Source organism: Xyrauchen texanus, chromosome 10, assembly GCF_025860055.1.
Source record: "Xyrauchen texanus isolate HMW12.3.18 chromosome 10, RBS_HiC_50CHRs, whole genome shotgun sequence".
NCBI lineage: Eukaryota > Metazoa > Chordata > Actinopteri > Cypriniformes > Catostomidae > Xyrauchen > Xyrauchen texanus.
Genome location: NC_068285.1, coordinates 20,006,311 through 20,022,342, shown reverse-complemented (window position 1 = coordinate 20,022,342; position 16,032 = coordinate 20,006,311). Strand labels below are relative to the sequence as shown.

At 36.9% G+C, this 16,032-nt stretch overlaps 1 protein-coding gene across 1 annotated transcript in view; it reads left to right on the top strand.

The window, feature by feature from the left end:
• The window catches only part of LOC127650015 (serine-rich adhesin for platelets-like), a 35,198-nt gene extending 19,756 nt beyond the window's left edge, over positions 1-15,442 (top strand). The window contains exons 4-20 of the mRNA XM_052135126.1: positions 2,608-2,726; positions 3,678-3,891; positions 5,105-5,244; positions 5,360-5,486; positions 5,606-5,641; positions 5,761-5,900; positions 8,702-8,828; positions 8,985-9,139; positions 10,115-10,241; positions 10,650-10,682; positions 10,799-10,911; positions 11,031-11,160; positions 11,401-11,540; positions 13,132-13,255; positions 13,407-13,565; positions 13,911-14,070; positions 14,497-15,442. Coding sequence (XP_051991086.1) covers positions 2,608-2,726; positions 3,678-3,891; positions 5,105-5,244; positions 5,360-5,486; positions 5,606-5,641; positions 5,761-5,900; positions 8,702-8,828; positions 8,985-9,139; positions 10,115-10,241; positions 10,650-10,682; positions 10,799-10,911; positions 11,031-11,160; positions 11,401-11,540; positions 13,132-13,255; positions 13,407-13,565; positions 13,911-14,070; positions 14,497-14,585 — 2,133 coding nt within the window. The 3' untranslated portion in view covers positions 14,586-15,442. The remainder of the gene's footprint in view (positions 1-2,607; positions 2,727-3,677; positions 3,892-5,104; positions 5,245-5,359; positions 5,487-5,605; positions 5,642-5,760; positions 5,901-8,701; positions 8,829-8,984; positions 9,140-10,114; positions 10,242-10,649; positions 10,683-10,798; positions 10,912-11,030; positions 11,161-11,400; positions 11,541-13,131; positions 13,256-13,406; positions 13,566-13,910; positions 14,071-14,496) is intronic.
• Positions 15,443-16,032: the final 590 nt, after the last annotated feature.

Below are 16,032 nucleotides of genomic sequence, written 5' to 3'. Positions count from 1 at the left end.
TTCAATCTTTATCTGATGCGTACTGCCATTTGTTTATACTAGTAGTCGTTGTAATTCATCAAACAAACAGCTACTCAAAGAGTCTTTTCAAGCACATAATGTTTATTTTATGTATCAAACAGCCTAATCGTCACCAAAATACAATGATAACAGTTCACAGCTTGTATATGCACAGCCATCATATCTAAACGTGGTCTTCCCATGCACGCAGCCACGTTTTCATTCATGCAAACACCAACTCAAACAGTCTTTTCATGCATATAATACATTTGTTTTCTGAAAAGACAGCCAAACAATAACAAAAGCACCACGATAACAGTTTAAATTCGTATACTCAAAGTGAAAACATGCTGATCGAGCGTGTTTATCCGATGCACGCAGCCAAGTCTGTTTGCATTATCCCTTGTCACACACATACACACGCAATGTCTGAGAAGTCAGACAGTGCATATAGGCAAACCAGACTGCTGATATTTTTTGTTCATTTGTTTTTTACAGCTATAAAAACTAAATAAATATAAACTTATTATAAACAAGTGGTTACTATATTAAATACAGTATTTTATTTTATTTTTTATGACAAGAAATAAAAACATTTGTTAAAATAAATTAATAAATACTCATCTACACTCTGCCCCCCTCTATCGGCTGTGCAGTCATGTGCAAAAATAACTCACTCCAAGGGGCACTGCAAGGGAATTTAAACCCTACTCATGAAAAGGTTCAAACAAAAACAAAAAAGAAGATGTCTATTCTTCCTCTTTTCTATCATCCTTTCATTCTATGAGGGGGAAAGAGAGAAATTTGCCTTTCCTTGTCTTGCAAATTTTGTGTATTTGAGCAGGAGACTACTTGAGCAGATTACAATTGGAAAACGGACAACAAACTGATTTGATGTTCGGATTGAGAATGGTGACACATCTGTTTATAGAACCAAACATAGACAAAATATATGCACGTATATGCAGGATCAGTGCGCTTCGTGGAGACACTGCCATTTAACACATGAAGCATGGAGAATAAAGGTTTGCTTTTCAATGTCGATTTTTCTTTTATTTAATATGATTGTGCATACAAGCTGACACCACTTCTGCAACAACTGCTGTAATTATATAAATTTATTTACATTTAAAAAAGAAATTCATTAGATGTGACCGCCCTCTGCATTTTAGTAAAGCAATTTGCATCAATATAAATTAGACTGAATATAAGACACAATCAAGTATGTTCACCTAAACTGTGCTGGTTCATGTTTTGGAAAGTAGTGTGACTAAACCAAAAAAGCATGAACACGTGTGCTCCAGTCCGGATCTGTGAGCTATCTGATAACTGCTGAATGCTATTGCATGCAACTCTTAGAATTGTTAAAATCACCGCTAAGTTTTGCTCAGAGGACTCGGATGATCAGACTGCAAGGCGGTTTTATCAAAATCAGACTGAGGGTCAGATAAAATTACTGGTGGGCCAGACTTGGCCCGTGGGCAGCCATTTGAATAGCCCTGGTGTCGGTTTTAAGCATTCATTCTGTGTAAATGATATGAAGTTGCTACTTTGCCATTGTCAATTTTGAACACTGACCATTCTATTAATGTAAAGTCTATGGGAGATTTTCAATCTTTGAATTTAGCTGGGTAGCATATACTGTAGATAGCACATCTCAGGCTGAAATGATCTAGTTCAAGTACACGTTTAACAATTTGGCTAGAATTAATCACTTCTTTTATCATTACAAAAAGAGCACCTGTGGGGATTCATGATTTCTGTCTGGTGGGGACAATATACCACCATGGCTCTAGTCCAAAAAGTGGAGAGCTACTTTCATCCTAACTGAAACTCATAAGTGACCAATTTAGAAGGCTCCACATTGCCAGCAAAGTCATATGCAACTGCGTCATATAAACAGTGCTTTTCAAGCGAAGCACATGGGGACACTTTTCAAGTTCTTTGAACTTATTTTAAGAGATTTTTGCATTAGTATTTTGCAAAGCTAATGGCTCTTTAGACTAAAAGAAGGTATCATAGGAGGCAGCATAATGTTGCCACCTTTTGGAACAGAATTTGAGCATAATGCCCTAAATGCTGTCTACATAGACAACTCATTAGGGTTTTTTTTTTTCAGTGTGCATGATATAACTTGCCACAACAGTAATAACTTCAATATATAGTTTTTTATCTATAATATATATAGGGGTGGCTCACAAGTTAACCATCCATTATCCATCTGTACAGTATTAGTTTTGGTTGACATTCCTAAGCGGCAAATTTAGGGATTAATAGAAGGTCATCTTAAACTGGATTGTCAAGATTATTCTTGCATATTGCTGTCTATAAGATTGATTTAATCTTCTGACATTGACAGGTTGTATTATTAGTCAGTATAAAATTGCAGACTTTAGGTTATGAGTCAGCGAGTCAACAGCAGAGAAGTTGTATAAAGTAAATGGACATTCTCTGTTTCACTGGCTGTGCAGGACGAACAACAATTGTCCCTTGTCCAATAGTAGTGAATCAACTGCCCCTAGTGGTTGAGATTGTAATAATAAACAATGCAGGCATTGTAGAGTCAAGGATTTGGGGGAGTTCTAAAATGGTTTCTTCCTCTATTAGATGTTAATATTTGACCAGCCTGGACTGACTGGCCAGAGAATTGAAGTGCGTGGTGATGTTGTGGACGCTACACTGTGGGAGTTTACGGACGTCATTTCAATCAGAGTGATTAGAGGAGGGTAAGTAACACAATTTGTACCCCCAGCACAGTACCCTAATTCTGAACAAATCAGGTGCGAGGCCACAAAAGGGCCAGTATGGCACTAGTCCACCCATATTGACAGCTGGTCCACCCAATCATAGTTGTATTAGTGGTTTGGAAATGACAAGAAAAACAAAAATGAGCAGTATTTTGTTCCACTGGGTCAGGGTTTGGGAACGTCAGGGCCGTATAAGGCCCGTGAGACCATTTTACCCGTCCCGCGAGGCCATTTGAGAAATAATTTGAAAAGCTAAAAATAGTCTTGATTCAATTAACCTGAAAAAAATTCCTTTCAAATAATGTTTAAAAATCTTTTTAAATGAAAACAACACAAAATATTGTATAATAGACATAGCTTTTAGTGTTTTTGGTGTGTGAGCACGTGACTGAATGCGTACATTCATTTCAACCCACAATCACAAATTGCAAGCAATGCGATGTATTATCTGACAACAAGTTTTATCTTACACGATTTTGTTTCTCAAGTAAATATATTTATTTTATTACTTTATTTCATTAAGTATGTTTAGTTATTTTACTGGAAAACAAGACAAGTTCTGTTTAAGCTTTCTTTGTCACTTTACCTCTCTCTAAATACCCCACAATCAGTCTCAGAGAACTGACTGATGAGATTTTTTGAGTGATCATGCAGTGATCTGTCAGTCATACTGTGGCTTGTCAAATTATGTCATAGTGGGTACATAACATGCTTTGCATGTTCACTTTTCCCATTAACTTAAACCTGAATATGGAAAATACTTACTTGTTCCATGTATTTTAAATGAAATGGATCATAATTCATTGTGAGAAAGCATGCATTTGGGTAATTTTAGGTGTGAAGGCGTTATGTCCAATTCAGCTAAACACGTACTGCTCATGTTTTGCTTATTAAATATGTGCTTATAATCCCCAATTTTGTCCTTCCAAGTTGGGTGTTGTATGAGAAGCCAGACTTCAAAGGGGAAAGGGTAGCTCTGGATGAGGGGGACATAGATCTGTCAAACCCATTCCAACTGCCAGAAGAAGATGAAGAAGTTCATGAGCAGAACGGAACAGCACAGGAGAATGGAGAAGAGGACCAAGAGTCCAAGCCACAGCCAAAGAGGACATTTGTCATTGGATCCATACGGCGAGCAGTGAGGGTATGTTAGGCTTGTGTTCACTGGCATACAAGATTAGGTCTACCAACTGCACATTTTCTATCATTTCTTATGTTGGCTGCAATTTAGAGTTACCACTGGTGGTTTCTGTAAGATCTCTGGTGTCTAGTATGAGCCAGTTCTGTCAATAGACATCAAGGAATAGTTCCCCCAAAAATGAAAATTCTCTCATAATTATATAAAGATTTTTAGAAGTATATCTCAGCTTTGTAGGTCCTCACAATGCAAGTGAATTCTGGCCAAATCATTGAAGCTCCAAAAAGCACATAAAGCCAGCATAAAAGTAACCCATAAGACTCCAGTGGTTAAATACACATCTTCAGAAGTGATATGATAGAGGTGGGTGAGAAACTGTAAATATTTAAGTCCTTTTTTCTATAAATCACACTTTAATTTCTCCATTCTTAATTTGTTTTTTTGCCATTCGCATTCTTCTTGCATATTGACACCAAGGTCGGGCATGGACAAAGATGAAGATTTATAGTAAAAATATATAGACTTAAATATTGACCTGTTTCTCACCCACACCTATCATTTTGCTTTTGAAGATATGGAGTATTATGGATTATTTTTTGCTGACTTTATGTGATTTTTAAAGATTCAAATTCTGGACACCATTCACTTGCATTGTATGGACCTAGAGAGCTGAGATATTCTTCTAAAAAAGTTCATTTGTGCTCTGCGGAAGAAAGAAAGTCATGAGAGTGAGTAAATAATGAGAACATTTTCATTTTAGGGTGAACTATTCCTTTAATGAATGTAGTGCGCCCCCTTGTGTCTTGAAGTGGAATTTTCCTATAATTGGCAGCATTTCCAATATGTAAAGTGTATATTTTTTTCTATCGGAATTACAGCTTAATATCCAGAGACATTTAAATGTAAGACATTTGAAGGATTTGATTCCCAGTCCCAGTAAAGTGTAAACACTGTGTATCTGTGACACTATCAAAACATTTATCAGTTTATTGAAGTATCCTGACCAGCCTGACATAGCAGCAATGGCTTGAGTTTGGGACATGACTGTCTGTCAATTCTGTTTTGTGGTGTGGAATGTGGTGTACTAATCACGCACTTCACCTTTAAGGAACTCCCAGTTACATAAGTGAACAGGAATGCATTTTTACATTTCTGCTTTTGTGATGTGACATAACACCTTTCAACACTCAAAACATTCAACACATTTCCGCATTTGCAGGATTATAGTGTTCCGGAGATCAGTCTTTTCCCAGAGGAGAATGCAGAGGGCAAGAAGATCACTTTCAGGGACACTTCAGATGATGCCAGAATCTTCGGCTTTCCAATCAAAGCAAACTCCATCATCATCAATGCTGGACTGTGAGTGATCATTGGCACTCATTTCAAAACATATTAAACTACATCACCACCGTAGTTTGAGAAAAAGTCACAATGTTTGTTTGTTTGTTAAAACCATGTTTTTGTTTTTCTTCAGCTGGTTGGTGTTTGCAGAACCCTTCTTTCAGGGTATTCCACGAGTGCTTGAAGTTGGGGGATTTCCCAACCCTGCTGCTTGGGGTGTCACACATCCATTTGTGAGCTCCCTGCACCCACTCAAAATAGTAAGTGTCCTTCCATGGTCCACTGTCATTTTAGGCCTTAAGTCCACAGCATGTCAGTAATGAAATGAATATTAAATCTATGTTTTTTGTGGGGGTTTTTTTGTTGTTTATTTTTGTAGGGAGAGCCTAGAGTGGAAAACCTCTATGAGCCAAAGGTAAGGTTTTTATTTATTTAACTGTCATCTAAAATAGAAAATAAATATTTGTTCTTTATAGGATTAAGAAAATTAATGTTTGATGAAAATTAATTTATGTTTAATTTTGTCTCTAACAGATTGTGATCTATGAAAAGCCTTATTTCACTGGGAAAAGCAGAGAAATCTACACCAGCATGAGAGATTTTATGACAAGAATAGAAAGAGAACAATCATTGTTTTTGTACAGTGCTGGATCCATTAAAGTTACTGGAGGATGGTATGTAAGGTTGTGAGGGAAGCCATTATCTGTATCATCTATATCCGTTCCTATGACAAAATTATCTGTCTGTATTCTGATAGAACCAGATGTGGGCGGGGCTTAAACCGGAAGTGTGTCAACCCCAAATTAAACACCCATTTTTAAATGTAACTCTTGTGCATTTAAGTTTCTATAATTAAAATATGTCTTTAATGGGCATATTTATGATTACTAATAATACCAATAAAAATTATAATTATTATTATTATTATTGGAAGCACTTTTAAATAAGGTTTCATTTGTAAAAATTTGTTAACATGAATTAACAATACTTTAACATTTAATAATCTTGTTTAATGTTAATTTCTACATATGCTAATGCATTTTTAAAGGGACATTCAATAGTTCTCTAGCTAGCATTAGCATTGCTCTTTTTGTGTACTTTAAGTACCAATACGACAGTGGTGTTAGATGCTGTACTGCCATCTATCGATGTTGATAAGCATGATCATCTCTGCTGCCCCCGCCAGCTCTGGAATATAATTTGCATCTGGAAAATGTTGGCGTTTGATGTCATTTCTGAAGTTATTTATTACTACTATAATATGAATTGCTTTGCCTAAAAACAAATGTCAGAATTCAAGCGAACAGACATTTAAGGACAGATTATTATTGTCCCTCATATAAATAATCTTTGAAGACTGTCTAAGTTTCACATTATTTCTAAAGACCATTATTAGAGAACTGCTTAGTGTGAAATAAACCTCAATTATCTAGCGATACAGAATACAGAATTGTTTGTGATGATCAAATTTAGCATGAATACTGTATTTGAAGAACTCATTTGTTTCCAAGCAAACCAATGTCATGGTTTACTCAAAATCCACATCAATCGCTGTGCCAAGCTACTAAACGAATGAAGACAAATGCTGTTTCATAGACTGGAAGGTAGACGGGCCCCCCTTACTATAGCTGTTATAACAAAGAAAAGAAAATGACACATTGCTTTCCAGTTGCGTTTGTAAACACTGCTGAAAATTGTCCATTACTAACATACATTGACTACACACATCATTTTAAAACATTTTGAGGAAAACTTGTATGTTTTCTATAAATTCCACTGATTCTATTTTAGAAAGTTGTCTAAACAATTAATAATTTCTTACCTGGGGGGCCTGGGTAGCTCAGTGGTAAAGATGCTGGCTACCATCCCTGGAGTTCTCGAGTTCGAATCCATAGCGTTCTGAGTGACTCCAGCCAAATTGGCCTTGTTGCTAGGGAGGTTATAGTCACACGGGGTGATCGCTACAATGTGGTTCTCGCTCTCGGTGGGGCGTGTGGTGAGTCACACGTAGATGCCGCGGTGGATGGCGTGGGCTTCCACACGCGCTATGTCTCCGCGATAATGCGCTCAACTATCCATGTGATAAGATGCGCGGATTGACGGTCTCAGACGCGGAGGCAGCTGAGATTCGTCCTCCATCACCCGAATTGAGTCACTTCGCCAAAACAAAGACTTTTGTTCAAATTGGGAGTTTGGACATCCTCCCCCATTATTATTATTTCTTACCTCTCCTACAAAAAAGGAGCAACATCAGCATCACTACTCAGGGTTTTATTTATCATCAGATCTTTCCAGATTGTGTATGCCATACTGATGTTTACTCTAGTTTTTTGGCTTTGCCGGTCTTTCTGTCTTCTTGCTTCAGACCTTTTTTGCTTCTTCGGCAGTACAGCTACTGAATCTCCCGTTGTCTCCGTTTCTAAAGCACAATCTCAAGTATGTTCCATTGTCTTCTCTACGCGTCACAAAGCAACACTGCGCTAAGCATAGCCAAGCATATCTATAGGCGGCACCCAATGAGTGCAATAATTGTCTTCTTCGACGTTTAGTGAAGCATGGTGGGGTCATGCACCATGTATAATTAAAACACTTTTCATAGAAAACAATTATGAGTGCAGTTTTCATCTCATGAACACAATTCATGGCTTAATGTGTAAAACTTTTTTAATTAGACCCAAATTACTGAATGCACCTTTAAATCAAAAGCTGTATATGATAACATTAGTTAATGCATTATGAACTAACATGAACTAATAATGAACAATTGTATTTTTATTAACTAATATTAATAAATGCTGTAATAAATATTTTGTTTATTGTTAGTCATAATAATCCCTAATGCATTAACAAATGTAAATGGATGGAACCTTATTGTAAAGTGCTACCTTATTATTTCATTAAATTGTTATTTTATTCTTTTTTCTTACCAGATGAAGCTGAATATGTATTCTAAATTAACTGTTGAATATGTTGTTGACTGGATTCGCCTCATATTTCTCCTCATACTTCAGATTTAACTTTTTTGAATAAAGGCTTGGGCAATTAGGCTACCTTAGTGATGTGGATATGTGGTTAAGAGAAATAGACAGGCTCTGCTGTGAAATCATCACTTCATGCATGCATGGGAATCATTACGTGTGACTCGTGTGAAACAGTAACATAGACATTTGAAGAAGTGGAAAAAGTATTTGATGTTGAATCTTAGTTAATGTTACTCTTTACAAGCTCAAGACATGCACAATAAACAGAGACCACAATCAGAGTTGACTGTGTGTGTGTGTGTGTGTGTGTGTGTGTGTGTGTGTGTGTGTGTGTGTGTGTGTGTGTGTGTGTGTGTGTGTGTGTGTGTGTGTGTGTGTTTGAGCAAGAGAGAGAAAGTCAAACAGAGAACAACAAAACAAGCATACTTTATTTGCTACACATAATGTATTTTGTCATTTTCCTCTTTGTTTTGTTCACTCTCTCTGTCTTGTAGCTGGGTGGGTTATGAGAAAGAGGGTTTCCGAGGTCACCACTATCTTTTGGAAGAGGGAGAGTACCATGACTGGCGTGTGTGGGGAGGGGTTAACTCAGAGCTGCGCTCAGTCCGAATTATCCAAGCCGTAAGATACTTTCACACAGTTCCATAAACACTATTCAGCTGTACAGGATAGTTTTAATTTATATATATATTGAAATCAGCTAATAAGATTTATAATTAATTAACTGTCACAGATCACATTTTAGTGGGACTCATTTGGGGAATCTCTTTCGTTTAGGACCTGTCTGAGCCTGTGCTGGTTTTATTTGGTATGCCTGAAGAGGCGCAAGAGGGGGAGGAGGAGCCCACTTTTGAGGTGATGGAGGCGGTCGCAGATGTGGAGCTGTTCGGGTTCGGAATCAACACCCGCTCCATCCATGTGCTTAGTGGAGCGTATGTTCAAACTCAAACTATTTTTATCCATCATTAGTTACTTTTACATAATTTCAGCATTGAAAAGTACCTGTTCTTACAGTCACGGAGCTTTCTCTCTCTCTCCAACACACACATACACACAGAAAGTGTGAAGCCACATTTTATCTGTCAAAAATTTGCTGATGCCATCCTATCTATGTCTGTTCTGCCGCTATCCAAAAGAAAGAGTCAATTGCGAAGATATCCAATATCTAATATAATATAGACCTATATCTAATATAGTCATCAAAAGGCTACATCTGCATTTGATAATGAACAGATTTCTTCTCCGTCCAGGTGGTCTTGGACCGATTATTTTGGCACAGATCTTAGCGTGATTGCCATGTTCATTTGGGGTTTTCACACTGGCAGTTTAGTCTGAAACAGAGGTACCGAAACTAATTCCACAAAAAAGCAAGGTGTGAAAACGCCCTTAAGAAGCATTTCATGGAGTAACTTTACCTTGTGAAAGTGCGTGATTGTGTATTTATCCCCTCAAGGCTTGCTGTAAAACATGTATGTACATTTATGTCCAGGAAAATCGCTTGGTGACAGAATCACTTTGGATTACAATCAGTTTTTGTAATGAGTTGCAGCTGAGTGCGATGCAAACATTCAAATCAGCTTGACATCTTGTCAGTTATTCAGTAGAGAAGAAGCTCATAGGTCACTGAGCACATAAGAACCCACCTCGGCAACAGAGCGATTTTCATTCAAGCAAGCCGGATGGATTTATTTATTTATTTATTTTTTTAAGCAATTAACTCTGCAGGGAGTTTCAACGAAGTGATTAACAAACTCCCGCTGACAGACACTAATGCGAGCATTGTTGGTGATTGGTGATTATGTTAATGAAGCCCACATCTGAAAATCACTGGAAAAATCTGATAGTGGCGCCGGCTTTACAAATGCCATGTTTTGATAAGTGAACTGACTTGTTTGTCTTGTCCCCAGATGGGTCGCCTATTCTCATGTGGATTTCTCAGGTAACCAATACGTCTTGGAGAAAGGCTTCTACAACAACTGCGGAGACTGGGGTTCTGGAGACAACCGCATCGGCTCCCTACAGCCCATTCTACCTGTAAGTTATCTTGAGAATTTATTTTTGTTTCTATTTTTAAAGATTTTATTCACTATTCATCAGTTTAAGCCAAGGTAATTCAGATAAGTAAAATGTATTAAAATAAGTAAAATAAATTAATTTAAATGTATTTATATATATATTTATTTTTTATTTATTTTTTTTATTTTTTATTGTTTATTTTAAATGTATGTATTTATTTAAATTGTCATTTAAATATAAATTTATTTAATTACATTTCTAATTAAATTAAACTATTTAAAAATATATTTTAAAAGCTATTTAAAAAAAATTATTTTATGCATCTTTATTTGCTTCTATGTATTACGTCTATGCAGAGCATTTTGAATTACCACTGTGTATGAAATGTGCTGTATAAATAAACCTGCCTTGCCTTGTTTATTTCAGGCACCTACTGAAGGGCCCATCTTCAGAAATGAGGTGAGATGATCAGGTTTTTCCGTATTTAACCATGAAGAACTAGCACGTCATCATAAATGCAGGACATTTAGCGATACATTTGTGCTCACTTTTGCTTTGTCCCTCTGTTGCTGTAGGTGCTGCTCTATTCAAAACCAAATTTCCAGGGCACATGTAGGGTGTGCCATCAGAATCAGGGCTGTTTGCCTGAAAATCTTCTAGTCAAATCCTGCAGGGTGGTTGGAGGAAGGTTAGTGGGCCATTTTAGGCATTTCTTCTATGGCATGGGGGCATATAAAAATAATTCAGAGCAACTATATGTTTATCTGACTGTGGCACATTAAATTTGTGTAATTCTATGCGTTTCAGTTGGGTGTTGTTTGAAGAAGAACAGTTCACAGGACACCAGTATGTTTTATCACAAGGGGATTATCCCAACCTGAGCAGCATGGGCTGCCCACCTGACTGCAATATTCGCTCTGTCAAAGCAGTTCCAATGGTGATTGTTCCTTCTTACCATATCTGTTTCTCTAGTGTTGGTGGCAAATGATTAGTACTCATTCTGGGTTGCATTCAGAGCAATCTAGGAACTTTAGTAGAGCTTCTGAGATCACATTCCTGAATTACTGAAAATTATGTTTCTTTGAGCATGAAGTTTAACCAGGTCATTGTTCCTTTTGAGATAGTTATGTAAGTGCATCTCATTTATTCCTTTATGTATGTTTGTTCTTTCTTTTAGACCTTCGCAGTACCATCAATTTCTCTCTTTGGACTGGAGTGCTTTGAAGGTCGGGAGGTCACTTTTGATATGCAGGTTACCAACATGCAGGAAGAAGGCTTTAATACACAGTACCTCTCTGTCAGGGTCAACAGTGGATGGTGAGTGTGTGTTGCTTTTTAAATACTTCTTCATATTATAAAATAAAACATAATGTACAGCTGTGGCCAAAATAACTGGCAGTGACATACATTTTGTGTTTTGCAAATTTTTCTGCTTCAGTTGTTGTGGTGTTGATTCATATTGTTTCTAGATTATTGTGCAGAGTGATCAGATGCATTTTAATACTTGCAAAAAGCTTCATTGGCCCAAAAAATGTACTTTATCACAAAAACCCAAATTTCCCAGTTTTTTGGTCCTGGCACAAAATGACCAGCCAACATCCTTTCACTAATCATATCAGCATGCTTCCAATCATTGCGTTTTGTTAGCAATGGTTACCTCTAAAGAAAGACATGCAGCCATCATCGCTTTGCATCAAAATGGCCTCACAAGCAAGGAAATTGCTGCAAAGAATATTGCACCTGAAAGAAACATTTACCGGATCATCAAGAACTTCAAGGAGAGAGGTTCAACTGCAGTGAAGAAGGCTTCAGGACGCCCCAGAGTGTCCAGCAAGTGCCAGGACCATCTCCTCCTGAGGAGTCAGCAATGGAATCGTATCACCATCAGTGCAGAGCTTACTCAATATTGGCAGCAGGTTGGTGTGAGTGCATCTGCACACACAGTGTGGTGAAGAGTTTTGGACAATGGCCTGGTGTCAAGAAGGGCAGCAAAGAAGCCACTTCTCTCCAAGAAAAACATCAAAGACAGACAGAAATTCAGCAGAAGTACAAGGATTGGACAGCTGAAGACTTTTGCAAAGTTATTTTCTCTGATGAAGCCCCCTTCTGACTCTTTGGGACATCTGGAAAATCGATAGTCCGGAGAAGAAAAGGGGAATGCTACCATGAGTCCTGTGTCGTGCCAACAGTGAAGCATCCTGAGACCATCCATGTGTGAGGTTGCTTTTCATCCAAGGGAGTGGGCTCTCTCACAATTCTGCCCAAAAACACTGCCATGAATAAAGAATGGTATCAAAACGTTCTGCAAGAGCAACTTCTCCCAATGATCCAGGAGCAATTTAGTGATGATCCGTGCATTTTCCAGCATGATGGAGCCCCATGTCACAAGGCAAGAGTGATAATGAAGTGGCTCAGAGATCATTACATTGAAATTTTGGCTCCGTGGCCAGGCAACTCCCCGGATCTTAATCCCATAGAGAACCTGTGGTCAATCCTCAAAAGGCAAGTGGACAAGCAGAAGCCCACAAATTGTGATCAACTCTTGAGCACTAATAAGGCAAGAATGGATCGCCATCATTCAGGATTTGGCCCAGAAGCTGATATCCAGCATGCCAGAGTGAATTGCAGAGGTTATAAAGAACAAGGGTCAACACTGTAAATATTGACTCTTTGCATATATGAAATGCTTATCATTGTTTTCCAGTATACCATAGAAACATGTGAAATAATAATCTACAACTACTGCAGCAGCAAAAATGTATGTCACTGCCAATACTTTTGGCCATGGCTGTAGTTGTTGTTTCATGTCTATTTTGTACAGGTTTTTACGTTTGATGTAATACTATTGTTTGAGGTTATGTAATATTACATTACATGTCATAACCATGTCAAACTCTTTGTCCTGCAGCTGGGTGTTATGTGAACATAGTAACTACAGGGGGCGCCAGTTCCTTTTGGAGCCTATTGAAATCACAAACTGGCACAAATTCAGCTCACTATCCAATATCGGCTCTTTTTATCCAGTCAGACAAGTTAGTATCACTTTCAAATATCCAAAGAATATGTTATTTCACAAGATAAATCATGGATTAATTTTTGTATTTGCTTTTGTAAAAAAAAATTAAAAATTGATTGTGTATTCACATACACAATCCTATGAGGCCTATGTGTGTGTCCCTATAGAAACAAAGACAGTTCCGTATCAGAAATAAGGACACTGGACACTACATATCAGTGCAGGGTGGGGTTGAGGACATGAAGACAGGCCGTGTGGTCGTATCAGAGAAGGTGGAGGGAATGAGCGACGTTTGGCTTTACCAGGATGGGCTCATCAAGAACAAGGTACATCATATATGTATTACACATCCACAACATAGCATGTATAGCTGTTCATAGCAATTCTTAATAACTTCTTTGCATGCAAAATGGATGTTAAAAGAATTGCAATTCAGTAACGTCATTGTACAGTATATACCTTATATTTTTATGATTGCATCATTTGTCTATATATTTTCAATCGCTATATTGTTGTGATACATCAAGTTATGATATTTTATTAAATGGACATTTATAATTCTGAAGTGTCTTTGGTTATAAGATTTAATCGTTTTTCATTGTTTTGTTTTTTTCCCACTTTTTTATGTTATGTAATGACTTCTCATTTAAACTGTCCTCCCTCTCTTTCAGCTGGCTCGATCCATGAGTCTACAGGTGATGGGTAATGTTGAGTCAGGTGCAAAGGTGGTGCTGTGGACTGAAACGCGTGTGCCAGTACAGACGTGGAGCGCTCAGGTCAGCGGCATGATCTCCAGTGTAAATTTCCCAGGAATGGTGCTTGAAATCAAAGGTAACAAATGCAGTTCAGAGCTTTTTGCACAGAGAAAAAGCTTTAGAACATAGACACCTATTTTAATACATATAAATAAATAGTAAACAAATTATGCACCTTATTTTTTACATTTCAATTATTGTCAATATTCCTACATTTAATATATAATTAAGTGTGTTGATATATAGAGTGTAAATAAAATGTAAAAGGGTAGTTATCAGCAGTATGACTTGTCATAAGTTAAATGTATAAGAGAATATATATATATATATACACACACACAATATGTATATACATAACTCTTATACACTGTAACCTAAATGTTGTTTAGGTTAATAATGTTGAAAAAAAAATTCATGTCCATGTTATTTGTCAACAGTCCAAAAATATCAACAGTTTTTAATAATTAAAATTACTAGACCAATCTAATTCCTATTTTTGCAGGGGGTAAGTCATATGACAGACAACATTTAGTGATACGAGAGGAAAATGAGGAGCAGGGGAGCCAGCAATGGGATTTGGAATTTGTCTAACTACACCCCATTTACTCCATTCCTCCTACCCTGACAAATATAAACACTTGGTCTCACTTGAACAGAGGAACTCAACATATTAGTTTTCCTTATCTGTAAGGGCTATTTATATGTATTACACTGATATCAAATACCACCTATAAATATGAACATTTGTTTTCGATTGTAAAAAGGTGGAACCTCTTATCTGGGGTGTGTTATTTGCACATGGTTAGAATGTAAGAGATAAAGATAATATACAGGCCATTTTTAAAACTGACTTCACTCTACAAAGTAATGAGTGGTTACCCAGTATATTGATGGGAAAAAGTAGCAGAAAATACATGAGAGATTTATTTTCCTGTTCGTTTACTTATACCTCACTGACATCTATTTGTTGAATATACTGCATTTGTATTAGTGCCCGCACTGCTGTCTCGGTTATCACAAAGATAATATGATATATAATACAATATGACATAATATGTGAAGCTAGTGACTTTTAAAGCTCAGATATGGACTTGCATTCATTTTATTGGTTTACATTGGTTTAGTTTTCCCCTATCATTTATTTTACATATTAGGTATGTGTACTTTAGTAGTAGTTTATAGTCATTGCTACAGGTATTGGTTTTAATGCTGATGGGTTTCCAAGAAAGGTTCAGTCTATCATTTTGTTTTTTAATACCAAAAAAGTGTGATGTCAGAGTCAATAAAAAATTGCCATGAAACTTTATTCTGTAACTTTTATATTTCAAGGTACAATGTGAAATGTATGTAAAAGGGAATGGCTTTAGTTTTGTAATAAAACAAAGTACATAATATATTAAAACAATGCAGTTTGTTTTCATTTGTAAAATAATAAAGGAAAAGTCTGAAACAACAAGTGAAAATGATTCTATTTTGCATTTTATTTTAAAAAGCACTTATTATGGTTTTTAAACGTGCCTAATTTTGTTTTAAAGGTCTCATACAATAGATTTACATGCATCCAAGGTAAAAAAAAAAAAAATCAAACAAAACACTTTTAATTTGCTCCTAATTTAAATTGCAGCATTACCTTTATTAGACGGTGGGCCGAGGGGAGATTTCGTGTTTTCAGACGATCTCTGGGGATGGATTACCCAGTTTTTTATATATAACCACTACAATTCTCAACAAAGCAAATAAATATTGTTGCCACTCACATACTTTGCACATTACTATAATATCGGTAACTTTCTCCAGGTTATTTTCCCGGCGAATAGAGCAGACGGCTATGTGTGGGGTCCGACGTGCATGACGTATTTGTTGCCTTCATCCAATAGCGTGCGTGGGAAAGTGTCGGTGTTGGTGACGCGTTTGTCAACACACTGGCCCGCTGATATTAAGTTGCTGTCTGTGCACATCTTTTCGCTTTTTTAGCCCAGGAAAGATTGAACTTGTTAACTCATTTTGCCCACTTATGCTACATATTCAGTTTGACACA